We start from the raw sequence: 22165 nt of genomic DNA on the forward strand, positions 1-22165 counted from the left end.
TGACATTTGGGAAAACCATTAATTATGAGGGAGTCCTATGCTGAAAATCAGAGTGGTTGAACCCTCTTGAAGAATTGAATGGCTGAAGTAGGTTTGTCAGCCTTCTACCTTATTAATTTGACATTGCATTTTTCTCCGGATGCTAATTTCCAGCAATGTATGAGCAAAGCAAATGGCAAAGATCTGCATCAGAAAAAAGAAGGCAGTAATGGATGTTGGTCGTCTTCCTGCATCAACCTCTCCCTATAAGAGGCATACTTTCTCTATGATTAGTTAGTTCAGAAAAAATATTTCAAATATAAATTTTCTTGAATTTGTTCCTGGTTTCACACTTTCAATCTTGAATCATGGACGAACAAGGAGAGAGACATGGATTCACCTCAAAGAAAGAGATGAAGCCAGAGAGAGCTGGAGGTTTAGTTAACCCTCTCAATTTGTCAAATTCTGGTGAATTCAACCCTACTATCATAAGTATTTTATTCTTATTAATTTTTTAATTAACCTTATGTCATTCCATTTCCTCTTGCAGTACATTGATCACATCCTTGATGTTAAAGGAACAAAAAATATACATGAGTTCTTACCACTGCTTGAACTTGCTAAAAAGAGTAATTACCAATTGTTTGTTTTGAGTAATTACATGAGTTCTCACTTTCTCTATCTCTATATTATTAGCTATCTCTCACTCCCTCTTTCCTTTTTCATATTTTTCTCTTTTTTCCTACATTTGGTGTCTCCGTAAAATATGATCAAAAAAATGGCTGAAATCTTTCATTTCTTTTAAAAGTGCAACTACAAGGAATTGAACAGTATTCACATAATTTATTAATGAACATTATGAAAGCATAATACTTCATATTGGTTGATGGATATAGAACTAAAATTTCAAATGGAACCTTTACTTCATATTTGACCACAAAAATAGGTTGACAAAAACTGTTAAACAACATGGTGTTGAGTGATTGATCACATGTCAATTTTTTCTAAACTAAGGGAATCATTTTTTGATATATTTCCAACAAAATAAAATGTTATGTTCCACAAATGATTTAATAAATATTTTTAAGAATTTATAAATGCATTTATCAGTTATATTCGAATTTCATCATATTACCAAACTAATTTACTAAAACTTTCTCTAAGAATTAAAATCCATATTGTTGTAGTATAATAAAGTGAAAATTAATACAGGGAGTGTTGTAAGGCCCCAAATTAGGTGACCTTTCTGCATAGAGGTCAGTATGCAAACTACGTAGGGTTTGTCCACATACTTGGACTGGGGATAAGGAGCCGAGTTCATTGCAGAGACACAACACGCATGGCAGGTGGTGACGCCCGTCCCTGGTCATTGAAGCCAACGCCCACATAGTGCTTGTGATCACCGGCATACATGTGTGGAGATCAAAGCACGCGGCATGCACAGGCTGTTGTGACTGCCAAGGTTGCATGTGCGTCGGTTGCGTAGGCTTCATGAAGGCCGACGATGCCTACACCGCAATCTGCAGGTACTCCCCACGTGGGTTGGGGCCATATCTTTCCAAGAGATTAAGGCATGGCACATGGAGCACCACGACGGGTGAGGGACGTTAGGAGTGTCCTTGTGGGTAGTGTTGCAGGCGTAGGTGCTAAAGCTTGGGGTGCTAATCACAAGCGGCGCCAATGTGGACCAAAGTAATAGTGATGCCAATGTGGACTAGAGGTGCATGGACCATCAAGGCTGCGCCCAAGCACAAGGATGTTGTGGGTGGATGTTGGGGCATGTGGTACAACCAACTGACAAATGCATCGAAAGCCATGTCCCATGGGGATGTAGCGCCCCACCGAAGGCCACACTTGTAGTGACAGTGGCTGAAGGTGTGCGCGGGGGTGGTGCAAGCCGCAATGCACTGGAACACCATGTCTTTGCATTTCTGTATTGGCCCTGCACCCCATGTAATTGCTACGACCTCCTATGTTATTGATAACGTCAAATTTGATCAATAAAATTATGTTTTTATACTTATTTTTTACCACATATTTTTAGATTTGCACTAACATTATTCACCATTTATAGATAAAATGAGAACTTTATGATTCATTTTCCTTAGCTCTATTTTTATAGATATATTATTGAATATTGAGACTAACTTGACTTGACTCCTTAGAGTCAAGTGGATTTCTGACATCTTCTTGGAGTTTTATTTGAAAAAACAAGACTTTGGTAAACGCATTGGTAGATTTGGGATAAAAATGGCAGGAATGGAGAAACCTAAGCCATCTAATAGATACTAAGAAGAGGCCTAATACAAAAGAAGTCTACTTTAGATGCCCATTCAAACCCCCTTAAGGACAGGGTCAACTAAAGGCAAGAATTGTGGAACTAGCCCACATTTTGAATTTGAAAGCATGTTTCTACACTGGAAATAAAAAATCCTAGCCCATCAAACCCTTGCAAGTAAATCTAGTGGCTTGAAGAATTAGGGAACTTCTATTTATTCTCTTATTCCTCTCTTTGTATCTCACCTTGGATTTCTGCTCCCGAGTTGTTGGAGGCCTAGTGCATCAGAATTATTTGATCCATTATTTTTCTATAAGAATGTGCGAGATAGAATTTTAGGGTGATCAAGATTCTTGGAGAAATATCACCACTTAGCCCTTGGGGAAAGTGACAACAATGTTTATGTGATCTCTTAAATGTTTTATTTGAATTTTCTCAGTTTTCTCTGGGAAAAAATTCTAGATGATAGCCTAGACTTCAAGCTTTCCAATCCATCAAATGACACTAAAAAATCCTCTTGCAGAAAAATTTATAGTATTTTCATCCACTACTCATTTCCGCTGCAATTTCACGACGGGAAGTGCAACATTAGGTTCTATTGTCCTTAAATATTATTTATTTCCCTAAAGAATAAAAAAAATTAAAAAATCATATTAAATTACAATAACTTATTAAAAAATCATATTAAATTAAATTACTATAACTTATTACAACATAAATATTTATTTCATTTATTTAAAAATATTTTTTATCAGTTTTCCATCATTTATTTGATTTTATTTTTAAAAAATAGTTAAAATCCATAAAATATTAAATCACCTAAAAAATTAATTTTAAATATATTTGAATCATAATTTACTCTCATTACCTTCTTCTTGTGGATTTGACCCTTTCCCTTTTCTATGGAAAATTTTATAAATATCGCTGCAAAAATCAGAGCCTTAAAATGACTTATTTAACACAAATTCTGGTTTATCAGCTATTCTACCCATGATAATACAACGTCCTGATATTTTACTAAAGGCCTAGCCCTACCTCGCTCCTTAACCCCCAAGCAATCTAAAGAGACTTCCACTACACAAGTGAAGGCTGATCAACATTCCTTCCCAAGCATTGAGCTAGGCACGCGTTCAATCTGAGCATTATTCTTAGCTCCAGATTTTATTACATGACAATTTTTTAAGATCCAATCGAACAAATTCAACTCAAATGGATGCAGTTACTAGAGCATCCATGGAAGTAGATCTTAAAAATGAATTCAAAATTTGAATGCCAAACTTGCAGAAAAAATCTAGTAATTCCAGATTCAAAATAACAAGGAAGAATAAAAAAGACAATGTCAGAACAAACTAAAGAACAGAAAGAGCTCTAGGATCGACTCTACTATTCACTCCTCGATGCTGAAAACAGATCAGTCTTCAGCAGCTCCACACGGCGGTGGCTCTCCGTCCATTCGAAAAGTTCAAGTGAGTAAAAACTTCATGATGATCTAATGGAAAAGTGAAAAAACTTCATGATAGAGGTATTCACACTCTTATTCAAAGGGTTCCAACGTGTTGCATCAGTTCATATGTGTGGAGTTTGCCTTGCACCTCTTCTTGCTTTGGTAAGTCTTCCTCAGAGGCTTATCATTACTTTTGGGGCGAACACAATTAGTCCCTAATTGAGAAGCTGGGAAACAAGTGTTCAAGAATGTCTATGTCCTCCCACATAGCCTTGTAATTTTTCTAGATTCTTCCACTTGACTACCACTAACATGCCATTTATGTTGAATCGGTGAGAAATTATGCAATCAAGATATACTTGCCATTCCAAATTTTCAAACAAGTTAGACGAACCATATAACATTGATTGGTGATCATTGATAGCCTTTTTAAGATGGGAAATATGAAAAACTTGGTGTAGTCTGCATGTATAAGGAAGATCAAGTTTATATGTAACTGGTCCTATTTTTTGTAAAATGGTATAGGTACCAAAATATCATGGTGAAAGTTTTTCACGTGTCTTCCTGGAATTAGATCTCGTTCAATAAGGTCAAACTCACAAATACGCCAAATCACCGTCACTTAATTCTTCACCAGTACTGTATTTTCAGATTTATTGTTCATGTTTTGTTGTGCCTTGGTCAAATATGATTTTAGCACCGATAGAATTTGATATCTCTCTTTATGAAGAATATCTAGAGAATCAAAGGGAGCGTCCCTACCATACCTCATAAGATGAGGAGTGTCCCTACCATAAACAACCTTTAAAAAGTTCATCCTTATAAGCTGAGTGAAAAGGACGTATTATAAATGTAATCTGCCCATGGGAACCATTTAATCCACTGTTTGGGTTGTTCTGATGAGAAGCACCTCAATTAAAATTCAAGACTTCTATTTGCAAAGGATGTATTATAAATGTAATCTGTCCATCAGTTTCAGGGTGATAAGAAGAGCAGAGTTTTCACACAAGTGCCATGGATTTTGTGTAATTCTTTCCAAAACAAACTAGTGAACACATTGTTCCTGTTTGAAACAATAGACCTTGTTATTCCATCTAAACTTACAATCTCTTTGATGAACAGTAGAGAAATATCATGAGATGAACAAGGGTGTTTGATTGGAATGAAGTGGGTATACTTGCTTAGTCTATCAACTACGACCAGAATGTAGTTCAACCCTTGATAATTTGGTAGACCCTCAATAAAGTCAAAGGATATGTCTTCCCATATTTTATCAGGGGTAGGTAATGGTGTAAGCACCCTGGCACACTTCAAAGTGGACGCCTTATGCATTTGGCAAATGTGGCAAGAAGATACATAAGTTTTATTCCCTCTTTCATTCCTTTGTAATGGATATCTTTTTGTATGTCTTTAAGAATACACCATGACCACCTATTTTTGCATCATGAAATTCAAATGGTAACTTATCAATCAACGGAGAGTTAGTAGGGATGATCACCTTTTCTTCTAAAATAAAAGATTACGGTGGAAAGAGTAATTAAGATACTTCCCAGTATTTGCTCTGAACTCTTAATTTCAGATAATATTGGGTCGTGATAAACTTCCACTTTAAATTGATTCTTATCCATCCAGTGTCTTATGGACATACTTTTAATGGGCATTTGACCGATCGAATGAGATAACGCATCTGACACAGTGTGGATCTGGCATGCTTTGTACTTTATTTCAAATTTGTACCCCAACAGTTTTGAGATCCATTTGTGATATGGTTGAGGTATTCAATGTTATTCATTGAGAAACCTTAGAGAAGCTTCATCTGTTAGGATAAAAAAATTATGAATAGCAGATACTGCTTTCACTTGTTAATTGTCCATACTACTGTCATCAATTCTCTTTCATAAGCAGATTTGGTATGCGCTCTAGCAGATAACGCTTTACTGAAATACACGATAAGGTTTAAATCTTGTATTAATACTGCCCTTACTCCATAACCTGATTCATCTGTCTCCACAGTGAAAGGCATGGAAAAATCTTGTAGGCCGAGTATGGGTGTAGTCGCCTGTGCCTTTTTTCAGGGATAAAAATACCAAATCAGCTTTGGTGACCACTAGAAAGCATTATTTTTAAGTACTGAGGTTAAAGGGTGAGCTTTAGTGGAATAGTGTTGTAAAAATTGTCTGTAATGATTATTCAATCCCAGAAATCCTTTTAGCTGTTTGAGTGCAGTAGGTGTTAGCCAATTCTGTTGGGCTTTAATTTTACCAGCATTGGTAGAGACCCCATCCGCACATACCCAATGGCCCAAGAATTCAGTCTTGTCCTTGTGGAAATCACATTTTTATAGAGTTTACCCATGATTGGTTGTCTCGTAGTAGTTCTAGATCAAGTTTTAGATGTAATTTGTGCTCACCTAAATTTTTGTTGTAGATTAAGATCTCGTCAAAAAATACTAAACTTTCCACAAATAAGGTCTGAAAATTGAATTCATTAATCCTTGGAATGTATCTAGGCTCATTGAGAGGCCAAAAGGCATTTATAGAAATTTATAGTGGCCAAGATGAGTTTTGAAAGCTGTCTTTTGGATGTGATCTTAAAACATTCTAACATGATAGTAACCTGACTTTAGGTCTAATTTGGTAAAAATAGCGGCCACATGTGGTTCCTCCAATAATTCTTGCCCAATTGGTATAGGAAACCAATTGGGTATAATAATTCTGTTTAAATCATGATAGTCATTGTGTATTCTCCAGCCACCATCTTTCTTTTTAATCCATAAATCTGGGCTTGAAAAGGGACTTGTAGAGTGTCATAAAATTGGTGTCTAACATATTTTTGAATTAGTAGTTCAAATTCGTTCTTATGTAAGAATGAATATCTGTATGGTCTCACATGTATGGGTCTAGATCTAGGGATGAGATGTATTTAGTGATGTATGTCTCTTTTTGGTGGTAAAACCTTTCCTGAAAACACCAAAGGATATAGACAGTTATAATTGGAAATAATTGAATAAATTCTAAGAGAGAGTACTAGTGTTTGGTTAGGATTGCAGAGATCATGCAGCCTCAAAATTGTCTTTTGCTCCTGACAATGTCTTGTTGTTCGAGAAGGTTGGATGTATACCTCAAAAAATCATGATTGGCCATTGGGTGAAGACGAAAAAACCTTTCCACACACTTTAGCCAAGCTTCAGGTTGACAACCACAAAAAACAGGAAGGTCTCCACGTTTAAATCTACAATCAAAATCTATTCTCCTCTCTAGTAAATGTACTGGAACTTCTGAGACCGAGCTGTTTTGTCCCACCACTGTTGCCTTGTTCTTTAAATAAGCGTTCATGTTCGCCATTTCTTGCATAATATGGTTTCATGCATAAGTAAATGAGTTTTGATTTGTGTGCACCTTATTATCCAATGCTTCCAGTCTCTAATCTAGATCGGCCATTAAATCGGAGGAATCTAATGGCTCTGAAACCAAATTGTCAAGATCCAACTGAACAAGTTCAACTAGAATGGAAGCAGTTAGTAGAGACTCTGTGGCATTATATCTTAACAATGAATTCAATATTCAAATACCAAACTTGTTGAAAAAGTCTACTGACTACGGATTCAAGATAAAACGGAAGAATTGAACAAACTTAAGAACAGATGAAAGTTAGGTTTAATTAATAGATGTTTAGTCAGAAAATCAAAACCTTGTGATTTTTCAACAAACTATTTTCCCCATTGTAAGATCTCCTTAGAAATCAATGTAAGTTTGGTTTTCAAATTCTAATGCCCACATCGTAGGTCAACTCTGATAAGCTGAAATTTTCAAAATTTTAGCTCCCTAATCATAAAAAATGGGAGGGTGGAATAGAACACTCTCTTTTCAGGACGGTTGGCATGCACACAAGTGCATGCATTGGCCCAAGTCTATGGGTTTGTGGTGTAGTGTCATCAGGGGACATATGAATGGCCTAAGTCACGAGATCTGTGTTGTTGAATTGTGCGACCCAGTAGGAGCCAAAGTGGTTGCTGTCTTAGAAGTAAAATAGAATATCCCTCTTTATATTTTTTTATTATTATTTTCTCATTTTTGCATTAAAAGGATGAAAAGTATCACAATAAAATTTTGAGATTCAAATAAAACCAGATATTATTATTCTACCCTCACATGTGTGAGTACATTTAGGAAACTATAAATCCGCATAATTAAATAAGTAATGGGCAAAAATAGAATAAATCCTTACCTATCCACCTTCATAACCGTATATTATCTCATAAAGAAACAAATCTAAGTTCAATTTGAGGCTTCAATATGTTCCCCTTTTAACTATTGTATTGGATGATATTTTTCTATTTCGAACCATAACTTTCTGTGAATCTTTAGGATGTTGGCTTCCTAGATGCCAAACAAATTTATATCCACGTTAATACAAAGCAAAGTCGAGTTGAAGATGAAGGCAGTCCGCTTGAGATCACATACAATTTCAACTATCAGTTGGACATTTATTATTTTTACATTGTATCGGCCAAATATCAGTTATCAATTCCTGCTGCACACATATTAAGACACTACATAAAATCTTGTATGGATTATTACTTAAATTCGAGATTGATGGGTTTTCCTTAATGTTGGGGTGTAAATTTAGGAGAAATACTTAACATATGAGGATAATGTCTTCATAGTATATAGTCTAATATCATAAAGATCCAAGATAAAATTACTGTTTTCTATAATTGTCCCATTAGACTATGGAAAATTTTATGTGCATCACATTTATTAAATTAACTGATAAAGGGCCTAACATATCTCTCACATGTTATGAATAAGCAATCTTATATGAATAAAATGCCTTATATCTTCAAATATCATATCATTATTGTTGTTATATAATCTGTCTTAAAATTCAAGATTAATGTATCAAACTTTATTATTACTTCGACTGTCAGCTTAAAAGAATATTTAAATTTTTGGTACTTATATTCTATATTATTCAAGTGTATATAATCACGTATATTTACCAAAATCAAATATAATTATATTTAGTGACGATGAGAGGAAAAAATGATACGCCACTCCTAATATGTTGAATTTATGAGCTCTTGTAGGTATGACAATTTTAGATTAAATATATGATATTTATATTCATAATTAAACATGATCTTGATAGAAGGATTTCATACTTAAAATTAGTACAAATGCAGATCTAATACTACGCGTATTTCTTAATTGTTAATGTTTCCATTTGTTTAATTATTACAGATAGAAATGAATGCATATGAAACCAGTAGTCCTTAAGGATAATGATCTAATATGAGACATGTTATCTTATAATGAACATACATGATGATAATATTTCAAGGGACTGTAAACAGACTGGTTGTCAATAACTATCAAACCATATTATATTAATCAGATAGCTATATATATGCAATAATGTCATAGATTCCAATTACTATCATAGAGAGAAGACAGATGAGATGAAGAGGAAAGCTAAAAGGAAAATTAAACTAAAAGGCAGATATAATAGAATATGATGTGGAACATATGGCATGCTGGAGAATAATACCTCTCTATCACCATCTTCCTTTTAAAGAATCCATACAAAGTCAGGAGCATCCTGCCGAGGCCCGGCGAGCGTCCTATATACATACAGCTTCTCCACCAGCGCATCATTCGGCCAGACTTCCGGTGACCCTGTCTTCGTCTCTTCAATCGCCTCCACACTGAGATGGGGCATCATCCTTGCAAGCTCCTTGCAACCCCCTATCGTCACCAAGCACGACGACATCCAAAGAGATCTCATCGTCTCGAGCTTCTTCGCATTCCCCAACAAAGCCTTGTCTCCGAAAGGGCAGTCCCGGATCTCCAGCTTCCTCAGCCTCGGACACCCGCTGAGAACATAATTCAGTCCCTCGTCCCCGTCCCCGGCAAACGCTACTGACAGCATCTCGAGCTGCCGAGCGAAGCTTCCAATGGCAGCAAAGACCCGGTTCGTAAGCAGCCCAGACATCGAAAGCCGCCTCAACCCGCAGCAGGACTCGACAACGGCCGCAAAACCCGTGTCTAAAGGCTGCCCGGTCTTGTAATCCGGCACTCTTGGCTCCATTATGCAGAGCCTGAACTTGACCAGGTTAGGCCTGGACTGGGCCACCATTTCAAGAGCCGCGTTCGTCATCTGTCTGCAGAAATAGAGCACCGAGTTTAGCCGAGGGCAGCCCGCCGCCACCGCCACCAGCCCTCTCTCCGTCACTGCAGCGGGCGGCGGTGCTACTTGCCCGTACGGGTCCGAGGGAAACACTCGAAGGTCTTCGAGATATCGGCAGTTAGCCGCCACGGCCTCCAGCCCGTCATCTTCTATCAGATCCATCACCTGAAGAAAATCAAATCATTTTATAATCAGAACAGGTCCAATTTAATGATGGTAGGATGTATACTTACTTACCCAGAGCTGTCGAAGATTGGACGAACGAGAGACGAGTTTGATGAGATCTAGGCTCTGGAGGGAGGCGTAGCTGAGGTTGAGGCTTGTTAGACGATGGCAGATCGGGAGGATGGCTTGGAGATACGGGGGGACACGGTCCCAGATTCCGGAGAGTGATCTTAGGTTTTTGCAGGAGGCAAACGCGGATTCGAGGTTCGAGGAGGTTGAAAGAGCGGGGTTTAAGAGAAAGCGACCGGTGCCGAGGTCGGTGATTCGAGGGGCGAGACGGAGGAGCGTAGCGAGACGATCGGGGGAAATGGCCTGGTTAAGACGCAACGTCTCGAAGTTGGGGTTTTGACGAAGGAGTCGTTCCAGGGTGGAGAGGTTGACGTGGCCATCTAGACAAGCAATGTTGAGAGAAACCAAGGAAGTCAGGTTTTCCGGAAAGTGGCTAAGCCAGTGCCCACTCCAGTCCTCCACATTGTTCTCCTGCAAATTCAGCTCACGCAGGTTCCTGCATACAAGAAGAAGAAGAATAAAAGAGATGACACCACAAGCAGGAGACGAATTATGTAAATCAAGTAATTGGCCCCTGTTAGATTCCTGAAATCGTAGTGTTACAAATACACCCTTGTAAGGTCATTAGAGGGACTTTTGATGAAAAATCAACTTGTGATTTCTTGGCACGAGTAGCTCTATCCGGCTTTCGTGAGGGCAAGAACTCCCGATTTGGAGGTTCTTGAGAGTTTGTTCACCAATCATTCTCTCTTCTTCTCTCTTACCTCCATCTCTCCTATTCTCCTCTCTACCCCTCTTCCCATTTCTTGATTTTGTTAGATCTCCATGGGGATCGTACCAAGAAGAAGAAGAATAAAAGGGATGACACCACAAACAGAAGACAAATTATGTAAATCAAAAAATTGGCCCATTACATAGATTTTATGAATTTCCGTAAATCCACTCGTTTCATGTTCCTGGACCGAAGGATAACATTTCAGGTTGCAAGATTCACAGGGATTTCAGAAACAGAGAAGCCAGAGTCAAAGCCCAAATGAAATCTCCTTCTTTGCAAGCATAAAAAGAGGATACAGGAGATCCCAGACGCAAGATTTAGCGTATAACCCACAGGTTACACTCCAAAAAGTTTTTTTTTTAAATAACTGTCTGAATCAGAGAGAAAGAGTGGGATAATCAGAGATTATCCATGCGAGACTCAGCTTTTATAACACAGCTTATTAAGCCCAACAGTTAAAAAAAAACTGTCTGAATAATAGAGAAAGTGTGGGATAATCAAAGATCATCAATGCAAGATTCAGCTCATGACCCACATTTACAGTGCATGGTTTTGTTAAAAAAAATAAACTGCCTGAAACCGAGTCTATAAATGTAAGTTTCAGTTTACAAAACCCACATATTACTACAGCCCAAAAGTTTTTTTCCCAAAAAAAAAAAAACAATCTGAATCAAAGAGAAAGTGCGGGAAAACCTGAGATTATCAATGCAAGATTCAGCTTACAAAACCCACAGATTACTACAGTCCCAGAGTTTTTTTTCCCAAAAAAAAAACAGTCTGAATCAGAGAGAAACTGCGGGAAAACTCGAGATTATCAATGCAAGATTCAGCTTACAAAACCCACACATTATGATAGACGCTATTCAAAGACATACAGAAGAAGGAGGTTCAGACCTGGTCAACGGACAGTTGACCAGCGGGATCTATAAATAAAGGGGTACACCCAGGTATGAGGGGACATTGTTTTCTTGTGCAAGAAGTTGTTACAGCCGATCTAGGGAGGAGCTGCGAGCGCGCTGCCCCGCCATGCAACTTGGAGGGAGGAGTCCAGCATTCGAGGAAGACCGCCAAGATCTTGAAGGAGCTCACCAGGGAGGGGAGCCGTCGAGATCAACTCCAGTCTATTCCTTAATTCTGTCAATAGCATTGTCAAGATCTACATTCTCAATTTGGATATCTATAATTCATTGCATTGGATTCATCTTTGATACGAAGGTTGTATCAACTGGTATTAGAGCCAGACGAACTGATCGGTCAGAGATTCAAGATTAATTCAAGAAAATCGATATGTCTGATCAAGAAGACATCAGAGGCAAAGCCAGAGCCGATGAGATTCCTGTTCCAGCGGAAATTCTTATGGGAATTATGCAACAACTGGAGGCTATGAACTCTAAACTTGAAGTCAACACGTCTTCCACCGCAAGAGCAGGGACGAGAGAGCCAACAAAGTATGGCCGCGTACAAATGAACCAAGATCCAGCCACGGAACAAAAGGTAACCTTCCGTAAAGGGGATCTACCTTATTTTAATGGTTCTAACGCACAAATTTGGTTGAACTGTGTCGAGAGGTTCTTTAAAGTCAATAGATTAACAGACGAAGAGAAGTTACAATTGGTCTCTCTCCGCATGGAAAGTCCAGCTCTAGGCTGGTTCATTTACACCGAAGAAAATTTCGGTTTTGACCACTGGCTGGTGTTTTGCCAGCATTTCGAAAAGAGGTATCATTTCTCCAACAGATCTTTATGCAATCAGTTGATGAGTCTTAAACAGACAGGTACCGTATCTGAGTATCGATCGGAATTTGAGGATCTCTCCGCATTCTTAGCTCATGTTCCGCCGGATATTCAAGAAACTGCGTATTTCAGAGGGCTGAAGCCAGCAATCAGAGTTGAATTAAACAAATAAATATCGACCAGAAGGAATTCAAGAGATGGACTATTCTATAGAAGCTGAAAGCAACTTAGCAATCCTGAAGGAAGAGGAGGGGGTAAATCACACTGCTACCGTATCCTACAAGCCTCTCAACTTCAACCCACCCAGAGCAAACTACTCAAACAAGGGAGAGGGGCAACATTCGATCCAGGTATCCAGGATAAATCAGAATCCTCTCAAAAGTGATACTTCCCACAGAAGCAACAAAAAGAAAATTACGAAGTCATCTAATGAAGAATTCTTGCAGCACAAAGAAAGAGGACTCTGCTACAACTGTAATGAACAATACACACCAGGCCATCATTGTCAAAAGAAACTCAGTATATACATGCTGGAGGAAGAGGAAGAAGAGGTGGATCAACCCCTCACAGAAGAGGACTTATTGCAATTAGATGAAGGGCCCCCTATAGGAGGAGAGATTATGTCCTTGCAAAAGTTTAATACTCATACGGGTCCGGGGCACGGTTCTTTCAGGATATGGGGAGAACTATATAATCAAAAGGTGACGATCCTCATTGATGGTGGGGCCACTAACAACTTCATATGACCCACTGTGATTCAGAGACTAAAAATCCAAGTTCATCCTTATCATAAGATTAGTATTGCAATGGGCGACGGACATTGCAGGCAGACGAATGGAATATGTCTCAACTTGCCAATTGCATTCCAAGGTCTGGTTTTCAAACAGAACTTTATTCCATTTCCACTAGGAAGTTGTGACTTAATACTTGGGGTACCTTGGCTAAAAACACTGGGGTGGTTTCATTGTAACTATCACCACCTGATGCTCAAGCTTACTTGGAAGGGCCAGATTCATACTATGTTATCCGATCCTGAGCTAAATTCACTCAGATACTCTCAATTCGAGGTTGATCAAGCTAACCAAGACTGGGAGAATTCTATTCATCAAATCACGGAGATTCGAGAGCAAACTATCAATCATAATCTAGAGGTATCTTCTGTTGCCCTAGATTATTTTTTGCATTGGTTAAAAAGCACTTTTCCACATGTTTTTGAACAACCAAAAGATCTCCCACCCGTCAGAGAATGTGATCATCAGATATACTTGAAACCTGGGGTACAACCGATTAATAAGAGGCCCTATAGGTATTCTTATACCCACAAAAACATTTTAGAAGAGTTGATACAAGAGTTACTAGACATGAAAGTTATTCGACATTCCCAGAGTTGTTTTGCAAGTCCAGCTTTATTAGTAAAAAAGAAAGATGGAGGATTTAGACTCTGTGTTGACTACAGGTCCTTAAATCAAATGACTGTCCTTAATCGGTTCCCAATACCAGTGGTAGATGAATTGTTAGAAGAGCTCCATGGTATGTCTATTTTTTCCAAAATAGACCTGAAGTCTGGGTATTATCAGATACGTATGCACCCAAATGACATTGAAAAAACGGCTTTTAAAACACATCACGGTCATTTTGAATTTGTAGTGCTGCCATTTGGTTTATCAAACGCACCAGCAACCTTCCAATAGCTCATGAATGCAGTGTTTGCTAAACACCTGCGCAAGTTTATACTGGTCTTTTTTGATGATATACAATAAGGACTATCAACAGCATGAAAAACACCTCACTGTGGTATTTAAATTACTGGCCGAGAATCATCTTGTTATCAACCCAAAAAAATGCAAATTCGGATGTAAACATGTTGAATTTCTGGGACACAGAGTTTCGGCTGAGGGGGTTTCCACAGATCCTGCCAATATTGAAGCCATTCAACTATGGAAGGTACCAACAACTATTAAGGAACTGAGGGGTTCTTAGGCCTTACAGGTTACTACAGAAGATTTGTCGCTAACTACGCTGCTATTTCACATCCATTAACAACTCTATTGAAGAAAAACTCTTTTAAGTGGAATGAGGAAGCGCAGACAGCATTCATCAAGCTAAAAGAAGCCATGGCCAAAACACCAGTGCTACGGTTACCCAATGTCTCTATACCCTTCAGTATTGAGACAGATGCGTCAGATTTTGCGGTGGGGGCTGTATTATTACAAGAAAATCACCTTGTTGCTTTCTTCAGCAAGGCTTTTTCTAATCAAGCTAAACTCAAGTCAGCATATGAAAGGGAGCTAATGGCGGTGGTGTGGGCCGTTAAAAAATGGAAACATTATTTAATGTTCAATCAATTCAACATATATACTGATCAGATCAGTTTACGCTTTTTAACAGATCAGAAGGAGGTACCAATACAATATCATCGTTGGGTATCTAAGTTGCTAGGGTACAACTTCACCATACAGTACAAGTCTGGGAAAAAGAACATAGTAGCGGATGCATCATCAAGAGCACCCCAAATCATTTCGGAAGAATGCAATTCCATATCTATGACACTTTGGTTGGATAAAATCAAGCTTTTCCAGGAGGTCAAGGACAATCCCAAATTGAGTAAAATCATTCAGGACATAGAAGCACGAAAAGACACACTCCCTGGTTATTCAATTATTCAAGGCATCCTTATGTATAAGGGAAAAATAGTCCTACCAACAGGCTCTACATTAATTCAGAAGGTCTTGCAGGAGTTTCATGATTCTAATATAGGGGGCTATGGGGGATTTCAGAGAACATTGAAAAGAATTTCCCAACAAGTTACATGGATGGGCATGAGAAAACAAATCAAGGCTTATGTGAATGGTTGTCAGGTCTGTCAACAACAAAAAGCATCCACACTATCACCAGCAGGATTGTTACAACCTTTACCAATCCCGAATCAGAGTTGGGAGGATATTACTCTGGACTTTGTGGAAGGTTTACCTAAATCAAAAGGAGCAGATTCAATACTGGTGGTCATGGATCGCCTGAGTAAATACAGCCACTATATAGCTGTGCGACATCCTTTTCAGGCATCAACCATTGCAGAAATATTTGCTAAGGAGATCGTGCGGTTGCATGGCATCCCACGTTCTATTATTTCAGATAAGGGGAAGTCTCTTTACAAGCCTCTTCTGGAAAGAAATACATCGTCTTCGGGGTACCCACCTTAAATTTAGCTCGTCATATCATCCTGAGACTGATGGTCAGTCTGAAGTAACGAACTGAGGCCTGGAATGCCATTTGAGATGTTTTGCATCAGAAAATCCAAGGAAATGGAAGAACTGGTTGCACTGGGCCGAGTATAATTATAATATATCATTTCATACATCCATACAAATGTCTCCCTTCAAAGCAGTATATGGACGAGAACCACCTTCCTTAACACGTTATGGGTCAACCCCGTCGCCTTTTGATTCCATTGACCAGCTACATACGGAAAGGGATCAGGTTCTCATTAGCCTAAAGCAACATTTAGCCAAAGCACAGTCTCGTATGAAATCTCAAGCTGATAAGCATCAAAGAGATGAAGAATTCGCAGAAGGAGATATGGTCTATTTAAAACTAAGACCTTATAGGATGAAGTCATTGGCAAAAAGGGTCTGCGAAAAACTTAGTCCAAAGTTCTTCGGGCCTTATAAGATTTCTCAAAAAATCGGACCAGTAGCATATAAATTAGAATTACCTGAAACTGCTTCGTTACATCCCGTATTTCATGCCTCTCTACTCAAAAGAGCAGTGGGACCTCATCAATCTAACATTCAACCATTGCCAGAAGAATTAACAGATGAATATGTGTGGCAGGTTTACCCGGAGGACATCCTTAAAATTCGTCAGACCCCATATGGCGCAGAAGTTCTCGTCAAGTGGTCAAATTTATCTCGAGAAGAAGCTTCTTGGGAGCAAGTGCACAGAATGCGAAAGATATTTCCCAACTTCCAGCTTGAGGACAAGCTGAATCTTTATGGGGAGGGTATTGATAGACGCTATTCAAAGACATACAGAAGAAGGAGGTTCAGACCTGGTCAACGGACAGTTGACCAGCGTAAGTGACCCCCCCCCCCAGCGGGATCTATAAATAAAGGGGTACACCCAGGTATGAGGGGACATTGTTTTCTTGTGCAAGAAGTTGTTACAGCCGATCTAGGGAGGAGCTGCGAGCGCGCTGCCCCGCCATGCAACTTGGAGGGAGGAGTCCAGCATTCGAGGAAGACCGCCAAGATCTTGAAGGAGCTCACCAGGGAGGGGAGCCGTCGAGATCAACTCCAGTCTATTCCTTAATTCTGTCAATAGCATTGTCAAGATCTACATTCTCAATTTGGATATCTATAATTCATTGCATTGGATTCATCTTTGATACGAAGGTTGTATCACATTACTACAGTCCAAAAGGTTTTTTCCCTGAGAAAAAAGAAAACAAAAACAATCTGAAGCAGAGAAAAAATGCGGGAAAAATTCCGAGATATCGATGCAAGATTCAGCTTACAAAACCCACAGATTACTAGAGTCCCCAAGAGTTTTTTTCCCAAAAGGAGAAAAAAAAACCAATCTGAATCGGAGAGAAAGTGTGGGAAAAAATCCGAGATTATCGACGCAAGATTCAGCTTACAAAACCCACAGATTACTACAGTCATCAAGAGTTTTTTTTCCCAAAAGAAGAAAAAAAAACAATCTGAATCAGAGAGAAAGTGCGGGAAAATTTTCGAGATTATCGATGCAAGATTCAGCTTACAAAACCCACAGATTACTACAGTCATCAAGAGTATTTTTTTCCCAAAAGAAGAAAAAAAAACAATCTGAATCAGAGAGAAAGTGCGGGAAAAAACCAGAGATTATCACTGCAAGATTAAGTTTACAAAACCCAAAGATTACTTACTACAGTCGAAGATTTTCTTTCCCAATAAAAAGAAAAAAAAACAATCTGAGTCAGAGAGAAAGTGCGGGAAAACCCGAGATTATCACTGCAAGATTCAGCTTACAAAACCCACAGATTACTACAGTCCAAGAGTTTTTCTTTCTCCCCCAAAGGAAAAAAAACCAGTCTGAATCAGATACTACCGATAATCATCTGAGAGAGATGCCAAATCGGGACAAGGAAATCAAAACGATCAAACCAACAGAGAGAGACGTAAACCTGCAGTTGGCGGCGATGTAGGCGAGGCCGACAGTGGAAAACCCCTCGCAAGTATCCAAAATTAGGGTTCTGAAGTTGCGGAAAGCGCGAGAAATCATCTCCAAGCAGTCATCCGAGACGACCATGCGCTTCATCCGGAGGTGTTCCAGCAGGGGGCAGTTCTGGGCGAGCGCGGCGACCCAATCGATCGCGGAGGCGCCCCAATCGTCGGGAACGAGGTTGAAATCGGCGAAATGGGGCTTGCCCTTGATGGAAACCGATCGAAGCCCTAGAAATCGACGAAGAGCGCGGGATGGGAGAACGGAGTAGCAATTGGCGACGGAGAGGGAGGGGCGGGAGAGGCGATCGAGGCGGTGCCAGGCGCGGCAGACGAGGGAGATGGCGTTGCGGTCGGCGTCGGCGGAGAGGAAGGAGAAGACGAAGTCCCAGACCTCGTCGGGGAAGGCCGGCGTCGCCATTGAAGCTCGATCGAGCTCGGGAGAGCGCCAGGAGAGGGAGAGACTGTAGAGAGAGAGAGAGCGTGGTAGAGAGTGGAAGAGAGAGAGAGAGAGAAGAGGTATATATAATGATGTGAAGAGAGAGAGATGTGGTGATGTAGAGGGGAAGAAAGTGATAGAGAGAGAGAGAGAGCGTGGTAGAGAGAGAGAGATGTAGCGATATATAGGGAAGAAGAGAGTGATAGAGAGAGAGAGGGAGAGAGAGAGACGTAGCGATATAAAGGGGAAGAAGAGAGTGATAGAGAGAGAGAGGGAGAGAGAGAGATGTAGCGATATAAAGGGGAAGAAGAGAGTGATAGAGAGAGAGAGGGAGAGAGAGGGAGAGAGAGAGATGTAGCGATATAAAGGGGAAGAAGAGAGTGATAGAGAGAGAGAGAGGGAGAGAGAGAGATGTAGCGATATATAGGGGAGAAGAGAGTGATAGAGAGAGAGAGGGAGAGAGAGATGTAGCGATATATAGGGAAGAAGAGAGTGATAGAGAGAGAGGGAGAGAGAGATGTAGCGATATAAAGGGGAAGAAGAGAGTGAAGGAGAGAGAGAGAGCGTGGTAGAGAGAGAGAGAGGAGAGAGAGATGTAGTGATGTAACGGGGAAGAAGAGAGTGATAGAGAGAGAGATAGCGTGGTAGAGGGAGAGAGAGATGTAGCGGTGTAACGGGGAAGAAGAGAGGGATAGAGAGAGAGAGCGTGGTAGAGAGAGGGAGAGGGAGTGGTAGAGAGAGACAAGAGAGTGGTAGAGAGAGAGAAGTGATAGATAGAGTGATGTAAAGAGAGAGAGTGGTAGAGAGAGAGAAGTGATAGATAGAGTGATGTAAAGAGAGAGAGTGGTAGAGAGAGAGAGAGAAGTGATAGGCTATTAGGCATAGTGATGTAAAGAGAGAGAGAGTGTGTGTGTGTGGTGGAGAGAGAGAGTAGTAGAGAGAGAAGTGATACATATAGAGGGAAGAGAGAGAGGGAAGGAGAGAGAGAGAGAGAGAGAGAGCGTGGTAGAGAGAGAGTGGTAGTAGAGAGAGAGAAGTGATAGATATAGTGATTTAAAGAGAGAGAGAGAGAGAGATGTAGTGATGTAGAGGGGAAGAGAAAGAGAGTGGAGAGAGAGTGGAGAGAGTGAGAAAGAGCACGGTAGAGAGAGAGGAGAGGTAGAGAGAGAAGTGATAGATATAGTGATGTAAAGAGAGAGAGACTAGACAGAGAGCGTGGTAGAGAGAGAAGTGATAGATATGGTAATGTAAAGAGAGAGAGACTAGACAAAGAGCGTGGTAGAGAGAGAGAGTGATAGATATGGTGATGTAGACAGGAAGAGAGAGAGAGAGGGTGAATGAGAGACTAGAGAGAGTGGTAGCAAAGAGAGAGTGGTAGTGTAGAGAGAGTGGTAGAGAGAGAAGTGATAGATATAGTGATGTAAAGAAAGATAGAGATGTGGTAAAGTAGAGGGGAAGACAGGTAGAGAGAGAGGAGTGATAGATGTAGTGATGTAAAGAAAGAGAGAGAGAGAGAGAGATGTGGTGATGTAGAGGGGGAGAGACAGATATAGTGATGTACAGGGGATGAGAGAGAGACTAGAGAGAGAAGTGATAGATATAGTGATGTAAAGAGAGAGAGAGATGTAGTGATATGGAGGGAAGAGAGAAAGAGAGAAGTGATGGATATAGTAATGGAGAAAGAGAGATGTAGGGATATAGAGGGGAAGAGAGCGAGATAGGAAAGAGAGAGTGAGAGATATAATGAAGCAGAGAGAGATATAATGATATAGAGGGGAAGAGAGCGAGATAGAAGAGAGAGAGAGAGTGAGAGGTACAATCAACAGAGAGAGATATAATGATATAGAGGGGAAGAGAGCGAGATAGAAGAGAGAGAGAGAGAGTGAGAGATATAATGAACAGAGAGATATATAGTGATATAGAGGGGAAGAGAGAGAGAGAGAGAGGTGATAGATATAGTGATGGAGAAAGAGAGATGTAGTGATATAGAGGGAAGAGATTGAGATAGAAGAGAGAGAGTGATAGATATAATGAAACAGAGAGATATATAGTGATATACAGGGGAAGAGAGAGAGAGGTGATAGATATAGTGATATAGAGATGAAGAGAAGTGAGAGAGATAGTGATATAGAGGGGATGAGAGAGAGAATAGAGAGACTAGAGAGAAGAAATAGATGTAGTGATGTAAAGAGAGGGAGAATTGTAATGATATAGAGGGGAAAAGAGTGAGATAGAAGAGAGAGTGCGAAGGAGAGAGAAAATAAAGATCGATATAGAAAGATAATAGAGAGTGATGGAGATAGAGAGAGAAATTATAGACATAGTGATTTAGAGAGATAGAGATAGAGCGATAGTGCTGGAGGTAGAGAGAGAGGGAGTAAGACAGAGAGAGGTAGAAGTGATAGAGGGACAGAGATAGAGCAAGAGTGCGAGAGAGAGAGAGTGATATAGAGATAGAGAGAGAGAGTGGTAGAGAGAGAAAAATTGACTTACTAATGTACTGATAAATAGAGAGAGAGTTGTAGAGAGAGTGATATAGAAAGACAAAGAGAGAGATAGAGAGAAAGAGAGAGTGAGTGAGAGATAGAGAGAGAATGAGATAGTTAAAGAGAGAGAGAAAAAGAGATAGAGAGTGATGGAGGTAGAGAGAGAGAGAGAAAAAAAAAAAAAAAGAGATAGAGAGAGTGATGGAGGTAGAGAGATATATAGAGTTAAAGAGAGAGAGAGAGAGAGAAAGAGATAGAGAGAGTGATGGAGGTAGAGAGATATATAGAGTTAAAGATATATATATAGAGAGAGAGATAGAGATAGAGAGAGTGGTAGAGGTAGAGAGAGGTAATAGAGAGAGAGTTAAGGAGAGAGAAATAGAGAGAATAGGAGAGAGATAGAAGAGAAATAGAGAGAGTGATAGAGGTAGAGAGAGGTAATAGAGAGAGAGTTAAGGAGAGAGATAGAAGAGAAATAGAGAGAGTGAGAGAGGTAGAGAGAGGTAATAGAGAGAGAGTTAAGGAGAGAGAAATAGAGAGAATAGGAGAGAGATAGAAGAGAAATAGAGAGAGTGATAGAGATAGAGGGGGAAATAGAGAGAGACAGTGACAGAGACATATAGAGAGAGTGATAGAGATAGATTTAACATGGAGCAATAGATAAAAAGTGAGTGATAGAAATAGAACGAGAGATAGAGAATGAGTGATAGAAATAAAGCAAGAGTGACATAGATAGAGAGAGATAGAAACAGAAACTAACCGATGGTAGAGAGAGAGTGTGTTAGAGATGGAGCAATAGATAGAAAGTGAGTGATAGAAATAGAACGAGAGATAGAGAGTGAGCGATAGAAATGGAGATTGAGTCAGAAATAGATAAGAGAGAAAGAGAGGTGATAGAGATAATGACAGAGTGATCGAAAGAGAGAGAGAGAGAGAGAGAGAGAGAGAGAGAAAGTGAGAGAGAATGAGAGAGAGAGAGAGAGAAAGAGAGGTGATAGAGATAATGACAGAGTGATTGAAAGAGAGAGAGAGAGAGTGTGTGATAGAGGTAGAGTGAGAGAGAGAGAGAGACAGAGAGAAAGAGAGGTGATAGAGATAATGACAGAGTGATCGAGAGAGAGAGAGAGTGATAGAGGTAGAGTGAGAAAGAGAGAGAGAGAGAGAGAGAGAGAGAGAAAGAGAGGTGATAGAGATAATGACAGAGTGATCGAAAGAGAGAGAGAGGTAGAGAGTGAGAGAGAGTGATAGAGGTAGAGTGAGAAAGAGAGACAGAGAGAGTGATAGAGATAGTGAGAGAGTGATAGAAATAGAGAGAGAGTGATAGAGAGAAATACAGAGAGAGAGAGAGAGTTATAAAGATAGGAGACAGAGATATAGGCAGAAATACAGAGAGAGTGTGATATGGATAGA

The 22165-nt window shown here is 39.7% G+C and overlaps 1 protein-coding gene across 1 annotated transcript; it reads right to left on the reverse strand.

The window, feature by feature from the left end:
- Positions 1-9169: 9169 nt before the first annotated feature.
- On the reverse strand, positions 9170-18343 carry LOC144714409 (protein TRANSPORT INHIBITOR RESPONSE 1-like). Its single transcript, XM_078589144.1, has 3 exons — positions 17794-18343; positions 10128-10620; positions 9170-10055 (listed from the first exon to the last, which is right to left on the reverse strand). The coding sequence occupies exons 1-3, from the start codon at positions 18249-18251 to the stop codon at positions 9273-9275; spliced, it is 1734 nt and encodes a 577-aa protein (XP_078445270.1). The 5' UTR covers positions 18252-18343; the 3' UTR covers positions 9170-9272.
- Between the last annotated feature and the right edge of the window lie 3822 nt (positions 18344-22165).

The sequence above is a fragment of the Wolffia australiana genome, chromosome 17 (genome assembly GCF_029677425.1).
Source record: "Wolffia australiana isolate 7733 chromosome 17, ASM2967742v1".
In the NCBI taxonomy this organism is placed as follows: Eukaryota; Viridiplantae; Streptophyta; class Magnoliopsida; order Alismatales; family Araceae; genus Wolffia; species Wolffia australiana.

Coding starts and splice junctions, on each gene's coding strand:
- LOC144714409 (XM_078589144.1), bottom strand. CDS start 18,251: ATGGCGACGCCGGCCTTCCCCGACGAGGTCTGGGACTTCGTCTTCTCC. Junction 10,621..17,793: donor TACATCGCCGCCAACTGCAG/GTTTACGTCTCT, acceptor TCTTGTATGCAG/GAACCTGCGTGAGCTGAATT. Junction 10,056..10,127: donor CCAATCTTCGACAGCTCTGG/GTAAGTAAGTAT, acceptor GATTTTCTTCAG/GTGATGGATCTGATAGAAGA.